Source organism: Dama dama, chromosome 27 (assembly GCF_033118175.1).
Source record: "Dama dama isolate Ldn47 chromosome 27, ASM3311817v1, whole genome shotgun sequence".
NCBI classification, from domain to species: Eukaryota; Metazoa; Chordata; class Mammalia; order Artiodactyla; family Cervidae; genus Dama; species Dama dama.
Genome location: NC_083707.1, coordinates 55,935,269 through 55,956,300, shown reverse-complemented (window position 1 = coordinate 55,956,300; position 21,032 = coordinate 55,935,269). Strand labels below are relative to the sequence as shown.

Genomic DNA, 21,032 nt, shown 5'->3' with positions numbered 1-21,032 from the left:
TGCTTCGTCTGTGCTAGAAATCCGTTGGTCACTGTAGCCATCTGCATTAGTGATTGGGGCTGGATCTTCCAGGGAAGTTCTGCAGCCTCTGTGTCAGCACATGCACCTTCATGTTACAGAAATGGTGTCTTCCCTTAAAACTCAGTTTTCTCCTCCCCCAAGTCAAAGCCAACTGCCTTCCCTCTGCCTTGAATCTGCCATCTTCCCGCCCATGTGGAACCCAGCATCACCGTGTGCTGCGCTTCGTCGCTCAGCCCTGTCCGACTCTTTGCGACCCTGTGAGCTGCAGCCCGCCAGGCCCCTCTGTCCATGGGGATTCTCCAGGCAGGAACACTGGAGTGGGTTACCATGCCCTCCTCCAGGGGATCTTCCCCACCCAGGGATGGGACCCAGGTCTCCCGCACTGCAGGCGGATTCTTTACCAGCTGAGCCGCCACCAGGTAAGCCCAACAGATCACGAGGTCTGGCCAAACACAGTTCACAAACCATTCTTTAACTAATACTCTCCCCTACACATCCTCAGATGTGACGTACATACTGGCTTTCACAGAAAATTCTTTTTGAGGGAAGAATCCTAACGCTACTTCTTTTTTTATTAAGTTTGAAAGCTGCTGAGGTGAGAGAGAACGCTTTAGTGCTTCCCAGGCACACACGGATGACTCGCTTCCCCCCTCTGCCCGAGCCTCTCCGGCTGGCCCCCAGGTCCAGTGAGCACACGGGTCAGTCCCCACTCCCCTCCCTGCACCTGCGCCCGCGACTCCCAGAACACACGCCACCCACCCACACCCCCACCTGACGATATTCCACTCCTTCTTCAACGCCCCCTCCTCCAAGAAGCCAGTCCTGATCACGTCAATTCAGGCCAGGTATCTGCAATACTTTCTGGGTCTCCTCAGCCATCTCTGCACTGCATTGTATTTATCTGTTTATATTTCCTGAGGGTGAATATCACGTCTTATTCATTTGGGCTCTCGAGGGCCTAACACAGAACCTAAGAGTCAATAAAAGTTTCCTGAACTAGACTGATTCAATTATTTTCTAACAGAGGCCACAAAAGTCAAGAACTTTGAAAATATGTTGTATGGTCTAATAAAGAGCAGATTTCCCAATCATATTAGATGGGAAGAAACTATTTCTTACCCAAAGAACTAACATATTGATTCTAGTCATGAGTCTTTATGCTTCTATCAAATCACTTCAAAGTACCTTTGTCGTTGTTTAGTCACTCAGTCGCATCTGACTCTCTGTGACCCCATGGACTGTAGCCCGCCAGGCTCCTCTGTCCACGGGATTTCCCAGGCAAGAATACTGGAGTGAGTTGCCATTTCCTTCTCCAGGGGATCTTCCCAACCCAGGGATCGAACCTGGGTCCCCTGCATTGCAGGCAGACTTTTTAACAGTGAGCCAGGAGGGAAGCCCACATAGAGAGTATGTGTCCTTTAAATTCAAAACCACACTGCTATCTTACCAGTGTGATCCAGGAAAAATATATTCACAAATATGCTTCATCTAGTTCAAATAATACACAGGTAAGATTTTAAATGTTTAATATGATTTGTCTTTAACTAATTCATCTCACTGAATTTTACACTTAATATCAAGAATATAGAAACTCAAGGGGATTCTGGGAAGATCACAGCAGTGACGCCAGCATAGTTATCGGGTTTTTCCAAATCCCTCCATAAAAAGGGACAGTGCAACTAGATAGCATAACTGAAACCCACTGAGAACATTTTCAACAGAACCAAGTGATGAAGTACACCCATCAATTCCAAAATTCACGTGGATGGGAAAGGCCACCAACAGCCAGAAAGCCCAGCTGGTGTCAGGCATGCTGCAGGAAGAAGGGGAAATGGACGCTCTCCAGTTTGAGAGCTCTGCCGACAGATATTCATCTGAAAAATAAATCTGGAAAGAGCAGCTGGACCTGGGAGGGCCTCACCTACCTCAACAAGTGAACATGCGAGCCACAGCTGTGAGAAACGTGGGGCTGGACCATCAGAGCCCCGAGGCCCTTACAACGCGATGCCTCAGGGTACCCTTCTAGGAGAGGATGCCCCGGTGATGAGAAACTGCTGAGGGTGTAATCAAAATGGACAGGTAATTAAAAAAAGAGTAGGGCAAAGAACAGTGCCGGAAACAGTCAGAAAGCAAGCCACCATCTTACTGAACCACGTGAAACAACAGAAGGAGTCCTGTGAAGTTAAAAATGCTGCTTGAATTACTCATTAAAAAAAATCCAGGAAAAATTATTCCACAAAGTAATATTCCAAAAAGTACTGAGGTCAAATTATTGCAAGCAGAAAGAGAGTAAGATTGGGACTTCCCTGGCGATCTAGTGGCTAGGATTCCATGCTTCCACTGCAGGGGACACGGGTTCGATCCCTGGTCAGGGAATTAAGATCATGCATGCCACATGGCACAGCCAAAAAAACAAAATAAAGCTACTATTGAGAGAGAGAGACAGTAAGAGCAAGAAAACAGACATGTTTAAGAAGCAACTGAAATGAATGCACTATTCAAAACAAGCTAGAGAACATGTTTAAAATGATACTCACCATGAAAGAACACCACAAATGAGAATTAGGAAAATCAGAAATGAAATGACTGAACTCAAGAAAGAATTAAAAATAAAAGAAAACATCACTTTGACAAAGAAACCTAAACAGAAAGAAATACGAGAATAAATAAACTGATCATGCCTAAGAGAAGCAGAAGGTGGAAACTAAAGACATATTAACAACCAAAAAGAAAAGGTTTCTCCCTTGCGGGAGGTAAGCTTTTGGTCGGCACACCTAAAAGGAGATTTGGGGTGGGCAGGAAACTGTCTACATACAGGGGGAGCTGAACAAATCAATGCGTCGAAAATACTGGGTGAGGTTTTTCCCACAGGTGAGAAGAGAGTTATAACATGCCAGGCGGGGAGCCTAGAACAGACACTGTGGTATGTGCTTAGGACTGGAGGTAACGGGGTTAACCCAAGGCATTTCATGTATTTAGGAAGACAGAGAAGTACTTAAAAGCCATATTATTTGTTTGCGTCACTGTGTATGCCTTGTAAACACGCTGTCCACCTCTGTCTACTGAGAGGGACGCAGGGTCATCGCAGGAGCCATGAGCCTACAAACCATCCAGATTCGGTTTCTAATCATTATCCTCCATTAAGGGGAATCACCGGTCACACGGGCACTTAATAAACCTTTCTTCTGCTACAGTGAGACATTCCCTCCTTTGTTTCCTCAAGGTTCAGCTGCTTAGCTGGGTCTCCCTAACTTTATTTATTGACAATTAGACAGCAATTAGTATAATATAAAAATTTTATCTTAATAACCACTTAGAAGAACCCAAAGCTGAATTCATATATAAGTATATAATAATAAATATACAATTAACATACTCATATTTTCTTTTAAGAAATTTTCATTAAAGTTTGGGGACAGAATGTTAGGCAAGTTTAATTGATTCTCCAAAGGTCAGACATATCATAAGAATTTTTCTAAGGCTGAGAACAGCTCACCAGAAAGGGCTGGTATCTGTACATGACGCCATTTGACTTGTCCCTGTCTGTACTGCACAAGTGCCCTTTTCACAATGAATCATAAAGTCAATTCCATCAGTACAAATTTTTTTTTTTACAGAATGAACTCTGCAAGCAAAAGACACAGAGTATGTTCTCAGTAGGTTATATTTGACTTCTAAATCCCATTCTATCGCCTAGTTACACAGAATACAAAGTTATTGACCTTTGCAAATATAGCCCATTCATTTTTTCAGGGTTTTGACTAATTAGACAACGGACAGAGAAATTCAAGGTAAAAGATAAATCATTATGGCCACTTTTCAATTTCTTCAACTTCATTCTTTTTCAACATAAATAGGGTGATTCTAATTGATACAGTGTGTAAGATGTGAAAAGTGCAAGTGAAATCGCTCAGTCATGTCCAACTCTTTGCGATTCCACGGGCTGTAGCCTACCAGGCTCCTCCATCCATGCGATTTTCCAGGCAACAATACTGGAGTGGACTGCCATTTCCTTCTCCAGCCTAAGATGTAAGGCGGCACAATAAAAAGTTACACAGTGTAGACCTATGAAATGAATTCCATGCCACAAGGGTTTTCTAGCTTCACTGATAAAATCCCATTGGCCCAAGGCATCCGTCAAGATTGCCTCACCAAGAATCAGTCTGACAAATGATTTATGGGAAAACTTGTCAAAAAGATCACCAGATATGCCCAGACATGCTTCTTGACATATTCATTTATGCATTCCTCAAATACTACATGCCAGTTACAACCTCCTAGTTATTTATATCATACAAGTCCTCTAATCCTAACCCAGCAGAGTACCTGTTCTGAGTTTAATGACAGATTAAAAGAAAAGAGGATGACTCTACCTTCAAGGAATTATTACCACTTCCTTTTTTTCTTTTTAACACATATCACTCTTCCTCCACTGAAAACAACTTGTTGTATTCACCACCCTCTTCTCATCATTACAGTTTTAGCAAGGCTGAACTCTCCAGCTCTGCTCTCAGCACCACGTCCTCCTCCAAGGCCCCACCGATGACTCCCTCCACCAGCAACAGGGTCAGCGAGCTCCCAAAGCATAAGCTCCGCTCAACCCTGCAGCCACCGAAGCTAACTCTGCACTCTCCTTTTCCTCTAAAAGCAAACTTCTTCCACGTACTGCACCTCCACTTGATCTCACGGTCACTCCTAACTCATTGCACCCTGACTTCTGACCCAAGTACTTCTACCAAAAGAGCTCTTAATGATGCACAATGACTTTATTAATTATTAACTCCATATGCTCTTTTTTCATTCCCCAGCCTTGGTGTTATTTCATTTCTCTAATATACTGTCAACATTTACTTCCTTTACAAGAATTTGCTTTCAATTACATGTGTAACCTAGATCATTGGAGGTTACTTGTCCAAGGTCACCAACAGGCAGGAAGTTACAGAGATGCAGCTAGAACACAGATACACCTGTCATCAGAACTTGGCCTCTAAACTACTCCTCTGTTCTGCTTTTCAAAAATGAAGCAAAGGCCATTCAATTGGGGAACTATATCCACAACCTTAATAATGTCATCTTCGGATGCAAGGGTCAGCAAACTATGACCCAGGGCCAAATTCAGCCCATTGTCTATTTTTGTTAACAAAATTCTGTTGGGAGCTAGTCACATTCATCCACTTACGTAGGGCCTATATCTCTTTGGGGCTTCACCGGTGGCTCAGATGGTAAAGCATCGCCTGCAATGCAGGAGACCCGGGTTCAACTCCCGAGTCAAGGAGATCCCCTGGAGAAGGGAGTGGTTACCCACTCCAGTATTCTTGTCTGGAAAATCCCATGGACAGAGGAGCCTGGTGGGCTACAGTTCATAGGGTCTCAAAGGGTCAGACACGACTGAGCCACTAACCACGCACACACGCATAGCTCCTTTAATGCCACTATTATGGCAGAGTTGAATCACTGTGACAAAAGTGATATGAACCACAAAGCCTTAATTTTTTTTTCATTATATAACCCTTTACAGAAAAAATTTTCCAATCTCTGTTCTATCCAAAGGTCCTTTAGGTTCATCATTTACAAATTTGAGGACAATAACTAACTCACCTACTTGCAGTGAGAATTAAGGAAAACAGCATTTCTGGAATAATCTGATGTCAACTGCAGTTTAATTCAGGCACTCCATTCCAACATTCATTTAGGAAACAAAATCTCATCCCTACTCTTGCTCACCATCATATTTTTTGGACATTTTCTGCTCCCTCTCCACGTACCCCATCTCCCAACAGCAGATAGAAGAGGACACCTCCCCCATTACCATCAGCTTCAAAGCCTGTTCCATGACTTGCCTGTTTCTCTTCACAGCTCCACCACCTCGCTTCACCCAGGCTTGGAGCTCTGAAATCACCTCGTGTGTCTCAAATCTTCCCTTGCCCATGTTGTGAAGTCCTGTTTATTCACCCTCACAACAGCATACAAGCTATCCTTCGTCTACACTGCCACCACCTAATCCTCTCCAGTCCCTGTTACCTCTCACTCTTATCATCCCAGGAGCCTCACAATTCATTTCCCAAGTCAACATTTATAAGTGGCCTGCATACCAGTGTCAGACATGGCAAAATCATTCTCAAACAAATAAATATCTCCTTTTAAGTCTACTCAGTATCATGGCATGACTCATGGAGTCCCTGGCTTTGCACCCAAGTTGATTCCACATGACGCTAATCTCTGCCTCCAAACTAACTTCCCCTAAATTCCCTGGGTATTTACCATGCTCTCCATACTGAGTTAAGAACTGGAAATAAAAGGGGGAGAAACTTAACTCCTGTTCTAAAGAAGCTCAAAATCTCATAGGGAAGGCAGTCACAAGAAACAAACCAACCAACCAACCCGGTACAAAGTGAGGCGTGTAAGGAAAGGTGTGGCTGACAGGTGTGACCGTGCAGAGAAGGCACGCACAAACTCTGCCATGGGAGACAGAGGGGCAGGGGCAGGGCTGGCCTCACTGTTTAAAGGAGGGAGACACTGAAGCAGCAGACCGGGGAGAAGAAAAGAAAGACGGGAAATAGGATGGAGGAGCTTTATCATTTCACAACTTTTTTTCTCCGAAACAGTGTTTTATTTTTTGGCCATGCCATGTGGCATTTGAGATCTTAATTCCCTAACCAGGGGTCGAACCCACGGCCCCTGCATTGGAAGTATAAAGTCTTAACCACTGCGCTGCCAGGGAAGTGCCAAAGCAATGCGTTTAAACCCGAGGTAATTTTGCCCCCATAGGGAGCATTTGGTAATATTGGAAAACATTTTTGATTGTCATTCCTGGGGGAGACAGGGTGCTATTGGCATGGGTAGAGGAAAAATGCTTCTCAACATTCTGTAATATGCAGGACAGGTCCCTACAACAAAGAATGATCCAGCCCAAAAGGTCGGTAACGCTGGGGCTGAACGACCCTGGCTTAGACAGCCACGAGAAACCGGAGTAAACAGGAGTAAACAGGAGGCTGTGAGCGTTGAGCTGATTGCAGGACGTTGGCCTGTACAGAGACAGCAAAGAAGGAAGATGAGTTACACCTGGACAAACCTGCTCATCAAAACCAAACAGAGAGAATGCAAAACTGAAGAGAGGACAAAGTCACTACTGAACACTCCACATGGAGAGGCTCACGAACAGGGAGAGCTCCGACTGTCAAGTGAAGACCACCGACAGAAAGGGGACTGGAGAGGACGTGGGGAGAGGCTGAAGCAGAGGCCATCACACCTCCTGTCACACACCATCCAACTCAGCAGACGCCCCCCGCACACCCACGGTCAACACCACGGCAGGACACAGAGACGAGACGAGCAGTCAGAACCGCTGGCTGCAAGGGTGCTGGACTTCAGTCACAGGTGGAGAAACCACACTTACGGTTACCAACGAGGAAGGGGCGGAGGGGGGGGGAGGAGGGATACACTGGGACATGAGAATTGATATATACACACTATGATATAACACTGATAGTTAATAAGGACCTACTTTATAGCACAGGGAACTCTACTCAATATAATGAAATGGGAAAAGAACCTAAAAAACAGTGGATATATATATTCCCTTGGCTATACACTTGAAACTAATACAATATTGTAAATCAACTATACTCCAATTAAAATTAATTTTTTAAAAAACAGCTTTTTAAATTAAAAAAAAAAAACTTTAAATTTCTCTTTAATTAAAAAAAAAAAAAAAAGGTTCCTAGCTTTCAGTAGGGAGAAGTGAGTAAGTATATGTGTTATTATATGGCTTCCCTGGTAGTTCAGATGATAAAGAATCTGCCTGCGATGCAGGCAATGCGGGTTCAATCCCTGGGTCGGGAAGATCGTCTGGAGAAAAGAATGGCTACCCCCTCCAGTATTCTTGCCTGGAGAATCTCATGGACAGAGGAGCCTGGTGGACTACAGCCCATGGGGAAGCAAAGAGTCAGACACGACTGAGCGACTAACACACACGCACACGTTATCATAATACAAGGAGAAATATGACACATATGAGAGGAATACACAGGGTCTTGAGTACACACACTTTTCAAAGGTTCAATACAGTTCAGTTCAGTCACTCAGTCATGTCCAACTTCTTATGACCCCCTGGACTACAGCATGCCAGGCTTCCTTCCCTGTCCACCACCAATTCCCAGAGCTTACTCAAACTCATGTCCATTGAGTCAGTGATACCATCCAACCATCTCATCCTTTGTCGTCCCCTTCTCCCATCTTCAATCTTTCCCAGCATCAGGGTCTTTTCTAAGGAGTCAGTTCTTTGCATAACGTGACCAAAATACTTGAGTTTCAGCTTCATCATCAGTCCTTCCAATGAATATTCTGGAATGATTTCCTTTAGGATGGACTGGCTGGATCTCCTTGCAGTCCAAGGAACTCTCAAGAGTCACAGTTCAAAAGCATCAATTCTTCGGTGCTCAGCTTTCTTTATAACCCAACTCTCACATCCATACATGACTACTGGAAAAACCATAGCTTTGACTAGACGGACCTTTGTTGGCAAAGTAATGTCTCTACTTTTTAATATGCTATCTAGGTTGATCATTGGAGAAGGAAATGGCAACCCACTCCAGTATTCTTGCCTGGAGAATCCCATGGATAGGGGAGCCTGGTGGGCTGCAGTTCACGGGGTCACAAAGAATCGGACATGACTGACCGACTTCACTTCACTTTAGGTTGATCATAGCTTTCCTTCCAAAGAGTAAGTGTCTTTTAATTTCATGGCTGCAGTCACCATCTGCAGTGATTTTGGAGCCCCAAAAAATAAAGTCTCTCACCGTTTCCCCTTCTATTTGCCATGAAGTAATGGGACCAGATGCCATGATCTTAGTTCTCTGAATTTTGAATTTTAAGCCAACTTTTTCACTCTCCTCTTTCACTTTCAACAAGAGGCTCTTTAGTTCTGCTTCGCCTTCTGCCATAAGGGTGGTATCATCTGCATATCTGAGGTTATTGAGATTTTTCCCGGCAATCTTGATTCCTGCTTGGGCTTCATCCAGCCCGGCATTTCGCATGATATACTCTGCATATAAGTTAAATAAGCAGGGTGACAATATGCAGGCTTGACATACTCCTTTCCCGATTTGGAACCAGTCTGTTGCTCCATGTCCAGTTCTAACTGTTGCTTCTTGACCTGCATACAGATTTCTCAGGAGGCAGGAAGGTGGTCTGGTATTCCCATCTCTTGAAGAATTTCTCACAGTTTGTGATCCACACAGTCAAAGGCTTTGGCATAGTCAATAAAGCAGAAGTAGATTTTTTTTTTCTGGAACTCTCGTGCTTTCTCGATGATCCAACAGACATTGGCAATTTGATCTCTGGTTCCTCTGCCTTTTCTAAATCCAGCTTGCACATCTGGAAGTTCACAGTTCATATACTGCTGAAGCCTGGCTTGGAGAATTTTGAGCATTACTTTGCTAGCATGTGAGATGAATGCAATCGTGTGGTAGTTTGAACATTTTTTGGCATTGCCTTTCTTTGGGATTGGAATGAAAACTGACCTTTCTCAGTTCTGTGGCCACTGCTGAGTTTTCTAGATTTGCTGGCATATTGAGTACAGCACTTTCACAGCATCATCTTTAGAAATTTGAAACAGCTCAACTGGAATTCCATCACATTCACTAGCTTTATTCGTAGTGATGCTTCCTAAGGTCCACTTGACTTCGCATTCCAGGATGTCTGGCTCTAGGTGAGTGATCACACCATTGTGATTATCTGAGTCATGAAGATCTTTTTTGTATAGTTCTTCTGTGTATTCTTGCCACCTCTTCTTAATATCTTCTGCTTCTGTTAGGTCCATACCATTTCTGTCCTTTATTGTGCCCGTCTTTCCATGAAATGTTCCCTTGGTATGTCTAATTTTCTTGAAGAGATCTCTAGTCTTTCCCATTCTATTGTTTTCCTCTATTTCTTTGCACTGATCACTGAGGAAGGCTTTCTTATCTCTCCTTGCTATACTTTGGAACTCTGAATTCAAATGGGTGTATCTTGCCTTTTCTCCTTTGCCTTTAGCGTCTCTTCATTTCACAGCTATTTGTAAGGCCTCCTCAGACAACCATTTTGCTTTTTTGCATTTCTTTTTCTTGGGGATGGTCTTGATCCCTGCCTCCTGTACAATGTCATGAACCTCTGTCCATAGTTTTTCAGGCACTCTTGTCTATCAGATCTAATCCCTTGAATCTATTTGTCACTTCCACTGTATAATCTTAAGGGATTTGATTTAGGTCATACCTGAATGGTCTAGTGGTTTTCCCTACTTTTTCCAATTTAAGTCTGAATTTGATAATAAGGAGTTCATGATCTGAGCCAAAGTCATCTTCTGGTCATGTTTTTGCTGACTCTATAGAGCTTCTCCATCTTTGGCTGCAAAGAATATAATCAATCTGATTTCATTGTCGACCATCTGGTGATGTCCATGTGTAGAGTCTTCTCTTGTGTTCTTGGAAGAGGGTGTTTGCTATGACTAGTGCGTTCTCTTAGCAAAACTCTGTTAATCTTTAAACTGCTTCATTCTGTACTCCAAGGCCAAATTTGCCTGTTACTCCAGGTGTTTCTTGACTTCCTACTTTTGCATTCCAGTTCCCTATAATGACAAGGACATCTTTTTTGGGTGTTAGTTCTAGAAGGTCTTGTAGGTCTTCATAGAACGGTTCAACTTCAGCTTCTTCAGCATTACTAGTCAGATACAGACTTGGATTACTGTGATATTGAATGGTTTGCCTTGGAAATGAACAGAGATCATTCTGTCATTTTTGAGATTCCATCCAAGTACTACATTCGATACAGTAATAAAGGATAATTCTCCTTAACACCTTCTTGTTCTTCCAGTGAAAGAAGGAAAAAAAAAAAAAATCACAGGACAGTAAATTTGCTTTACTAAATCTACCTTTGCTTGTAAAGCTGTGTATGTCAGGCAAAATTAACCTAATTAACAATATAAAATATTTGTTACTTCCAAATAGCCCAATTGCCAGCACTAACCAGGAGAAAACTGGATACTTTCTATACAGTATTCCCGTCGAGGTTTCACTTTCCATTGAGAACCACGAAAAAAAAAAAAGAGATCCAATTTCCTAGAGTAAGTCATGTACCACTGAGAGGCTCTTAGTTACGTTTCGGTTATTTTTTTTTTTTTTTCCTTAACTTTGGGTGGGCTCCATTTCTCCAGAGGTTTGAAAGCCATCCAGAAAATGGCTCTTTAAATATTCCCCTCAGGAGGAGCCTCTAAGTCAACATGAGAAAATAGTTGGAGAAATCCCTAATGGTCCAGCCCACATACATTTTTCATAAAGTGATTATCCTCCGGCAGCCTTGGCTTCCTAAGCCTTTCCCCTCTTCTATAATTGTTTCCCTTGTAGGCCAGGCAACAATTACCACTGCTGCAAGGCTGAGGAGGTTCATGAGCAATATATTTTACAATACGTAAGTGTAGTGCCTCTGATATCTGGTGCTTTTATCACTAATTGCACTATAAAATGCGCTATTAAAACAGGGACAAACAAGATTGTAAAAAATCACATAATGGGCCATGACCACTTACAAAAGCCATTCGTAAATGTTACTGTACCACTTATTTCCCTTTAATTTTCTAGTCATATCATTATTTTTCCAAAGTTTTACTTGTAGGTGCTATCAACAAGAAAAAGAATATATTTGGGAATTACCAAACTTACATGCTTGCCCTTGAATGTATTGTTTTATAAGTCTGCTTAATATCAGAATTATATAGAACATCAGACAATGTGCCATGAACATTGAATTCCTAGGGAATAGCCACATGATCTTCTGAAAGAAATTATAGCCATGGCAAGTGCATTTAAGCCTGTCTTCTATAGAGCATGGAACAGAAAGCATGAACAAAAAAATCACAGAAGGATTTCACAATTCCAATCTATGAAACATACAATATAACAAAGCCAATAAGACATTAATATCTTGAGGAAAGACAGAATAATCAACTATTTCTGCAAATTACTAGAGGATATGGGTCCGTGGAGTTGCCTGTAGTAAATATTTCCTATGTCATTAGTACTCACTAATTCATGGGCAAATTTTCAAATTTGTATATGACCCTTTCAACCCCTGGGTTATTTATGCACACATCTAATCATTTAAAAAGTAGGAATCAGGAATAAAAGAGAATGAAAATAAAAGTATTTGGTGACCCATTCATAATTCTAATGAATTCTTAGATGGAACTAGGAATTTTAAGTGTGATTCAGATAAAACACTGGGATGGTCTCTAGGTTTCATTTATCCATTTACCAGAGACAAACTAGTTCTAATAACACCACAGAACAGAAAGACCACAAAGGAAATAGCGGCTAGTGTCTAAAAACTAATGGTCAGTAGCCAATTAATGAACAGGGGTTGACTCTTCTTCTTTTAGTAAGACAATTTTCTGTTAACTAAAGCAGTACCTGGTGGGTTTACTTTAACTATCAGGAAGGAAAGTGTGGTTGAGTTTGGGTTTCGCAGAAAAATGCCAGCACTTATGCAATCTCACCATCCCTGTTCTCACGTATTTTCTTAAATTTTGTCAATGGCCTAACATTTGTAAAATCGGAGCCTATTTTTAAAACAAATGATAAGCCACAACTGTTCCTAAGTTGCTACTTTTTTCTCCTGAAGATATCACTAGTGCTCAACCTTCCAACAGGAAGACTCTCAGAAAGTTCAGAAGACGGAGTATACACAAACAGTTCATTCTAATTTCAGAAACTAAAGTCACTCAAGTCCGTAGGAATCATTTTAAAATAGCTTGAATGGTAAGAACAAGTTACTTTTTCAAAATGCCAAATACTTGAAACACTCCAAAACTGTGTTTGTGTTGGATAAACCTGCTTAAAAATCAGAAGCTTAGTATTCACCAGTGTCATCTCCCCAAAGTGATTTCCTAAGACGTGTCGAGGCTGAGTCATTAAATGAAGTTGGATGGGGACACACGAGCCCACGTATGACACTTACTTTGTCGGACGCCTCGGGAGCCAGGAGGTTGGTGGCCAGCGTCTGCAGCTTGTGCTGGGCCATGCTCCTCAGCGCGGCGAGGCTGCGGCGCGTCACGGCTTGCTTGAGGTTGACCGCCGGGTTACTCAGGGAGTCGGCGGCAGCGGGGGCCGCCTCGTCACAAGCGCTCAGGACCTCCACGGCCGTGACCCCCATCACACAGCGGTCCAGCGCTCCTGGGGACACACACGCACAGTCACCGCACAACTCTGGACGGCTAGAGTCCATTTTTTAAGAAAGGGAAAAATGCACGGACATTTTTTAATGTAGGAGTATGTTCTATCAGTGCCTGCCAGAAACATTTTCTTGTCCTTCCTTCCTCTAATGATCTCCCATGCATCCTTTCCTCTCCCTTAAGACCCCTACAGAAGAAAAGCTCAGTAAACTTGAAAACGCAGGATAGAAATTATAAAATTAAACACAGGAAAAATAACATCAAAAATGAAAAGACAATCCTCAAGCCCTGGGCAATTTCAAGTATGCTAGCAGGCACATAATCAGAGCCTCCAAACAGAGAAAAGAGAGGGGAAGGTCAAAAACATATTTGAATAAATAATGGCCAAAACCTACCAAATTTGTTGAGAACTGTATACCCTCAGCACAAGAAATATGCAGAAAACTACAACTAAACAGCTCAAAATCAATAATAAAGAGAAAATTTTCTAAGAAGTCGCAAAAAAATAGATATAGCATATATATAGAGGAACAAAGATAAGGGTTACAGCAGATTTTTCACTGGAAATAATACAAGCAAGATAGTGGAATACTGAAAGGAATGAACAAAAAACTGTCAACACAGAATTCTATACCCAGAAAGAAATATCTTCAAAATGATGGTGAAATAAAAAGTTTTTTAGACATACAGAAGATGAAAGAATCACTCATAGACCTGTATCACAAGAAAAATATTAGGCAAAACGGAAGTCCTTCCAGATAGAAATCTGGATCTATACAAAGCAATGAAGAGCAAGAGAAATGCTAACTGCTTGGGAAAAAAGGGAAAGCTTTGTTTTTATATTTCTTTCCTTAAAAGAGGGCTTCTCTGATAGCTCAGTTGGTAAAGAATCTACCTGCAATGCAGGAGACTTCAGTTAGATTCCTGGGTCAGGAAGATCCACTGGAGAAGGGATAGGCTACCCACTCCAGTATTCTTGGGCTTTCCTGGTGGCTCAGCTGAAGAATCTGTCTGCAATGCAGGAGACCTGGGTTCAACCCCTGGGTTGGGAAGATCCCCTGGAGAAGGGAAAGGCTACCCACTCCAGTATTCTAGCCTGGAAAATTCCACGGACTCTATAGGCCATGGGGCAAACAGTTGGACATGACTGAGCAACTTTCACTTTCACTGTTCCTTAAAAGATAATATACCGATTAAATAAATAAGCAAATAAAAAGAAATAATGTTCCAAATGAATGAAAATCATGAGCAACAATATGCAAGATATGAAAGACAAGAGGTAGTACACAGTGACCCAATTATTCTTGGTTAGAACTATTTTTCACACAAAGCAACCAGTCTGTATAAAAGAACAGTAGGAGGTAAGACAAAGGTAGAAGTGTACCACGCTGTGGCAGGCCTTGTCTTAAAGGCTACGTGAACCAAAATTGTTCATGTCTTTTTCTTTAAGACAGTGGCATGAATCAAGTGTTGTTATTGTTTTATTTCCTACAATTAATTTGCCAGGAGAGTACAGGATGGACTAGAAGGTAGAAACAGAAGACAGAGAAACCAATAAAGATAGCATTAAAGTGAAAATGAAAGCTGCTCATCCGTGTCCGACTCTTTGTGACCCCACAGATGATACAGTCCATGGAATTCTCCAGGCCAGAATACTGAGTAGGTAGCCTTTCCCTTCTCCAGAGAATCTTCCCAACCCAGGGATCGAACCAAGGTGTCCCACGTTGCTGGTGGATTCTTCACCAGCTGAGCCACAAAGGAAGCCCAAGAATACTGGAGTGGGTAGCCTATCTCTTCTCCAGGGCATCTTCCGGACCCAGGAATCAAACTGGGGTCTCCTACATCGCAGGCAGATTCTTTACCAACTGAACTATCAGGGAAGCCAAAGATAGCGTGGGTGTTAAAAAATATAGCCTGATATAAAAACAGTACGCTATAAAGAAGAAAGGGAGGTGATGGCTACCTAATGGGAAGGACTTAGTAATTAACTGCACAGAGGACTTATAGGGAGGAAGGTTGAAAAGATAGTCATATTTCCATTCTAATAACCTCTTCCTTCAGAATTTCAGAGTGAATCCAAAAGGGAAATAAGAAACTTCGCTTGACTAGAAAAGTACTATTTTTTTTCTTAACCATTTCATCCTTCGTGTCTCTGCCTATCCTATCTTACAGTGTTTTTTTGTTAGTTTTTCTTTTGTTTGTTTGTTTTTATTTTTGGCCATGCCATGCATCATGTGGTATCTTATAAAAGTTCCGTTCCTTGACCAGGGATCAAACCCATGCCCCCTACATTGGAAGTTCGAACTCTTAATTACTGGGCCATCAGGGAAGTCCTTATCTTATTTTTGTAATAGAATGAAAATAAAAATATAGACGATACAGGAAAGTCAATGATGCTATGTCATATCCTGTGAAACAGAAACATAAAATCAAATCTCTATTGTATTATATCCTGCAGGCAAAAGGTCAAATATGTGAAGAAAATACTTGCTACTAAACTCTTTACTAATAACAAAAGATAGGACTGAAGTACCACCTCCTGATTCTCTTTGGTAATTTTAATAACAAGGCAAGACCATCAATTTAAATAAATCAAAATAAATGTTTTTGGATATCCATGCTTTATATATGTTGTGCCAGTAGACATATTAACTCATATTCTGTTATATTTTATTGGATACTTAAGTTTTAAAAAAATGATTCAAACATGTATTTCATGAAGTTATTGCAAAAACAGGAATATTTCAGAAAACTTGAAGGGACAGGAAATAAATGAAAAGAAAAAAAGTAACAGAACAAAGTAAACTGGTAAGACTTCATACACTAATTTCTAATACTTGGCAATCACTGCTGGTGTTTGCAACTGTACAAGAACATCTGACCTACAGGAACAGGTATATGATGAATCACCTTCATTATGAAGCAAAAATGATAAAAAGTGCGGATAACAATGGTGTTTAAGGCTCAGGAATGGTCAGATAAGAAGAACAACTTGCAACACCAGTCACTGCCTGAAGCATGCCACCATGTCCCAACAGACAGGATCCTGACCTTGTCAGAGGCCTGAGAGAACACCACCACACGCTTACTGGGAACATCAGATGTGCAGAATAAGAGAGTTGATCCCTACAGAGCGCAACTCCATGAAGAAGCAGCCACCATCTAGGTCGGTGACCCACCTTTTTTAATAAGTTCAGAAGCAGGAGTCAAGATGTTTAGCTAGCCAAATCTTGTTGCTGGTTGGTAGACTAACTTTCTAACTACTCAGAGTTGGGAAGGAATAATCATTTCCATGGCTTCTAGTGGGGAGCCATTCCCTTCTACGGGGATCTTTCCAACCCAGGGATTGAACCCAGGTCTCCAGCATTGCAGGCAGATGCTTTACTGTCTGAGCCACCAGGGAAACCCCCTATTAAGCACTATTGCATATAATTAAGAGGATAAATAAAAGAACAAAAGATTCTGGACCTCTATCCCTCTAAGTTTTGTATTACTAGCTTTAACTTCATTTCATAAGGAAACGAACACTGAAAATAAAAACTACCTATTTGAAGAGGAAAACAACCAGAATGCTCCATGAAATTAAAAAGTTAAGACATTTTTAAGTGTTGTTAAGCTAGAAGCATCAGTGTAATTCAAAATGGCAAACAGAAAATTACACAAAATGCCCGAGTAGTTTTCATGTAATATGGTTTCATCTGTAAAATACATTCCCAAAACACGAAGTACAGGCAAAAAGTATCTCCTCAGAGTTTAAACACATTTCATACATCAAGCCTGGGCCGAATCTGATTTATTTTTGCTTCATATTTTATTTATTTAATTAATAAATAATGTCAATACCTTCAGGATGTGCCTTGCTGGCTCCCCAGGGACCTTTATATCACTAGCTAAAACCTGAACAGCAAAGAGGGAAAAAGAGCGTACACCCCCTATTACGGTTGAAGTCCAAAATTTATTCTGCTTCCCTAGCTTTATCTTGATTTAAGAACGCCATATTGACTGATTGTTTACCAAAATCCTCCTGAAGGTCAGAAGATAATTGGTCAACTGCAATATTATGTATTGGGCTTAATTATAGTAAACTGGTTATAAAAAGAACATCCTCAGTACACATACAGTCAGGAGCTATTTGTCATTTCCTACTAGGGAAACTACTGGAAAAGTAATTCTGTCTTCCAGTAAGATATCATTTGTAAAGACTTTCATATTCTTTGTAAATGTCCTTAAAGTATCTGAAGTATTCAAGTATCATATATTTCAGCATCTAAGAAATGCAGAAAAATTATACTCTTTATCATATTAATTTAAAGTTCTAAACAAGTTTACCATACTCTTGTATTTACAATGTATCATTTGTTTATATACGCAGTATTTTAAAATATTTTACAATTATCATCACTAGAACTTTCTTTAATATTAATTCCCCAAAAAATTTTCTAAATTAAGGTAAGATCATATCCCCAAGGCCAACAAAGTAACAAGTTAAGCATGTTCGTCAAATAACAATAATAGGAAATATACTATACACATATGCAAGTACCCACACAAAATACACAAACATACATGGATACGCACTTATGTCTACTACATACCAGGTAAATGTTATGTCATTTTATTCTGTCAGAAACACTGTAAAACGGGAACTATTATTATCTTCATTTTACAGATGAGTAAACTGAGAGACTTGTCATGGATCACAGTGCTGCCAAATGGTGGATCTTAAATTCACACCAAGGAGCCTGACTCCAGCGAAAAAGTGAATGTGTTAGCCGCTCAGTCGTGTCTGACTCTTTGGGACTCCATGAACTGTAGCCTGCCAGGCTTCCCAGTCCATGGGATTCTCCAGGCAAGAATACTGGAGTGGGTAGTTATTCTGTACTCCAGGGAATTTTCCCAGCCCAGGGATCGAACCCAGGTCTCCCGCACTGCAGGCAGATTCCTTACCGTCTGAGCCACCGGGAAGCCCAGAGCCCAAGACAAACTCTGTATACAGCTGACCTTAAACAACACAGGTTTGAACTGTGCAGACCCACATACACATGGATGGCTTTTTTTGGTAGTAAATACGACAGTACTACATAATCCTTGGTCATTTGAATCTAAGAATGGAGAACCACGGATATGAAGAAAACACGGCAATGGAGAGCCAACTTTAAGTTATACACAGATTTTCAACTATGCAGAAGCGGGGGATCTCAACCCCCATGTTGTTCAAGGGTCAACTGTATCTGGCTTGTAGGGTGGACCAAATCAGCGAACATGAAATGGTGCTGCTCAGCAGACAGGGTGCAACAGAAAGGAACACAAAAATAGGACACAAACTTACATATGCAACATGACAGCAAATCTGTTTTTTAAAATGTAGAGATGAGACTCGAGAGAAACAGGAAAGAATTCACCACTGAACGATGGTGAGTTTGAGTCCATCTCTCTTTCTAATGCCTCTGCACTCTCTTGGGCTTTCCTGGTGGCCCAGCTGGTAAAGAATCCGCCTGCAATGCGGGAGACCTGGGTTCGATCCCTGGGTCAGGAAGATCCCCTGCAGAATGGAAAGACTACCCACTCCAGTGTTCTGGCAAAGAGTCCGACACGACTGAATGACTTTCACTTCCACTCTGTGCTCTCAAAATCTGACAAAAACTAAGAATCTGTTTTACAATCAGGCCAAAGATAAAAAAATGCTAAAGGCAAAAGTAAAGAAGTTTGACACTCTTCAAGAACATTTCCCCTTGTCAAAATTGCTTGTGTACTATCAGAGAGGACCAGGACTGCAAATGAAGGATAGGTGAAGATTATGGCTACTCGCTCCAAAAAGACCTGTGATCTCTCCCTCTTACACCAGCGTCCAAGCCAGAAATATACACATTGTCTGCTTTCAAACAGGACTATTTAAGAAAACAAAAAAAAGTTTCATGGAGAAAAAGAAAAAAATAGAAGAAATATTACATAGCACATACATTCTTTAGGAACATAAAGAAAGGTTTAACTCACTGATAGATGATGACTTAGGAGAGTAAAAGTAGAATAGTGTGTTTTGAAAAGCCCAAACTAATAAACATGTAGTTATATACTTAAAAATTTCCAAGGAAAAACCCCAAGCTTCTATATGTAAATTTTATATGTCACGGTCTATGTTTTTAAGCTAAACATTACCTGCTGCATGTTATGCCACAAATGTAAAATATCTGAACCTTAAAATTTTAAATGTTCTCTCTAGAACTTAAAACTTTCAATTATCTCCTTCAATTAAGAGCCCTGTGTTATTTTTCTGCTGTTCAAATGAAAGAGAATTCTATCGTTTTCCACTGTTTCTGAACTAGAGGCAAAAATGATTCTTTTTAATAATTCTTTAATCTTACAATTTGCCTCATGAATTATACAGAAATCACTTAGCTCTCTGGTGTCTGATGTCTGTCCTAAGTTAAACGTTGTCATCAACCACATTTCTCTAAAGATCAGTGAACTACTCTACAAGTATGTGAGAGAGTACAACAAATATTTCAGAGGATACCTAAACATTTCTTTGTTGATAATGATAAGAACACTTAGAAAAACCGGTGATGAGAAACACAAGTAGCAACCTTTTGACATTTCAGGGGTTCTTCCTCATACAAAAGATTTTTCATTTCTAGGAAGCTGAATATATCCATTTAACTTTCTAGTCTCATCTGTTCTTACCAGTATCCATTTGCCAGACATACACAGAGCCGTCTGAACATCCCACTACTAGGTAATCATCAGAAGGCCTCCACTTGATTACTTGAATGGGGAAAAGATGACGAGACGCCAGCATAATGCACTTTTTCTCTCGCAAACTTAGAAGTCCGACTGAGTGGTCACTGGCTACAGAACAGATGCAGTGCTGCACTCTTGCCTGAAAGGAAAAATAAATCTCAATCACATTTAGATTAAATTCGGAGTAACATGGATCTGGTCCTCAGTGAAGTCAAAATCAGTTACGCATTCACTGCTGTCGAAAACATGAACCACAACACCAGGACGTGTGGAAAATGCCCCTCTTTCATGTTATACCTAAAATGCCCAGTTCAATCATCACAACACTTTGAAAAAGACTACATTAAAACTAGTTTTAAAAAGGAAAAGACACCTAGAAAAAGCTGCTGTTCAAATCTGAAGATGACCTTATAAAATGATTGCTATATATGAACAGACAGAGCTGGAAAGAAATTGATCTGTTATGACGTGTTCCCTTTCCCCGTTTGAACTTCCCTTTGTGAGCAGCTGGAGCTGTTGTCTGCAGTGCTTCTGTCTGTGACTCTGTCTTTTAGACCCATGCTCTCCCCTGCTCCTTTGCTCAACAACAATACCCTCAGGGTCCCTCTGCCACAACCATTTCTGAAGAGCCGCCAACCATTTGTATCATCTCTAGGTGTGCTTCACAGCCTCCACCTATAATGTCGGCGGGCACATGACCTCAACCAACAACAAAAGCCTGGTAAACAGCCTGCTCTGCATTTCCTGCTCATCCCTGCTTTGTGCCCTTCCATCCCTTTTTAGAACAAGCTGGAATATAACATAAACAATCAAAGACAGTAAAGATTTCCAGTAACTACCAAGAACTGAATCCATAATGGAGAAAATTAAAAATTAGAGTCTTCATATGTCCAGATAAGCAACTTAAAACTTTGTAGTGAGTTATTAGATTATGCTTACAGTTCACATCAAGGCAAAACCATACCAAAATAGCCATCTGAAATGCATTATTGTGGCTATTTATTGAGGAGGAGATCTAAGGCACTATATACTAAGACATATTATCCCTTCTATAGGCTTCCCTTGTGGCTCA

At 41.1% G+C, this 21,032-nt stretch overlaps 1 protein-coding gene across 1 annotated transcript in view; it reads right to left on the bottom strand.

Moving 5' to 3' along the window:
* Positions 1–21,032, bottom strand: part of WDR7 (WD repeat domain 7) — a 336,383-nt gene that overhangs the window by 246,793 nt on the left and 68,558 nt on the right. Inside the window, exons 13-14 of the mRNA XM_061131100.1 lie at positions 19,904–20,099; positions 13,009–13,223 (exon numbers count right to left, since the gene is read on the bottom strand). Of these exons, the coding sequence (XP_060987083.1) occupies positions 13,009–13,223; positions 19,904–20,099 (411 nt within the window). The remainder of the gene's footprint in view (positions 1–13,008; positions 13,224–19,903; positions 20,100–21,032) is intronic.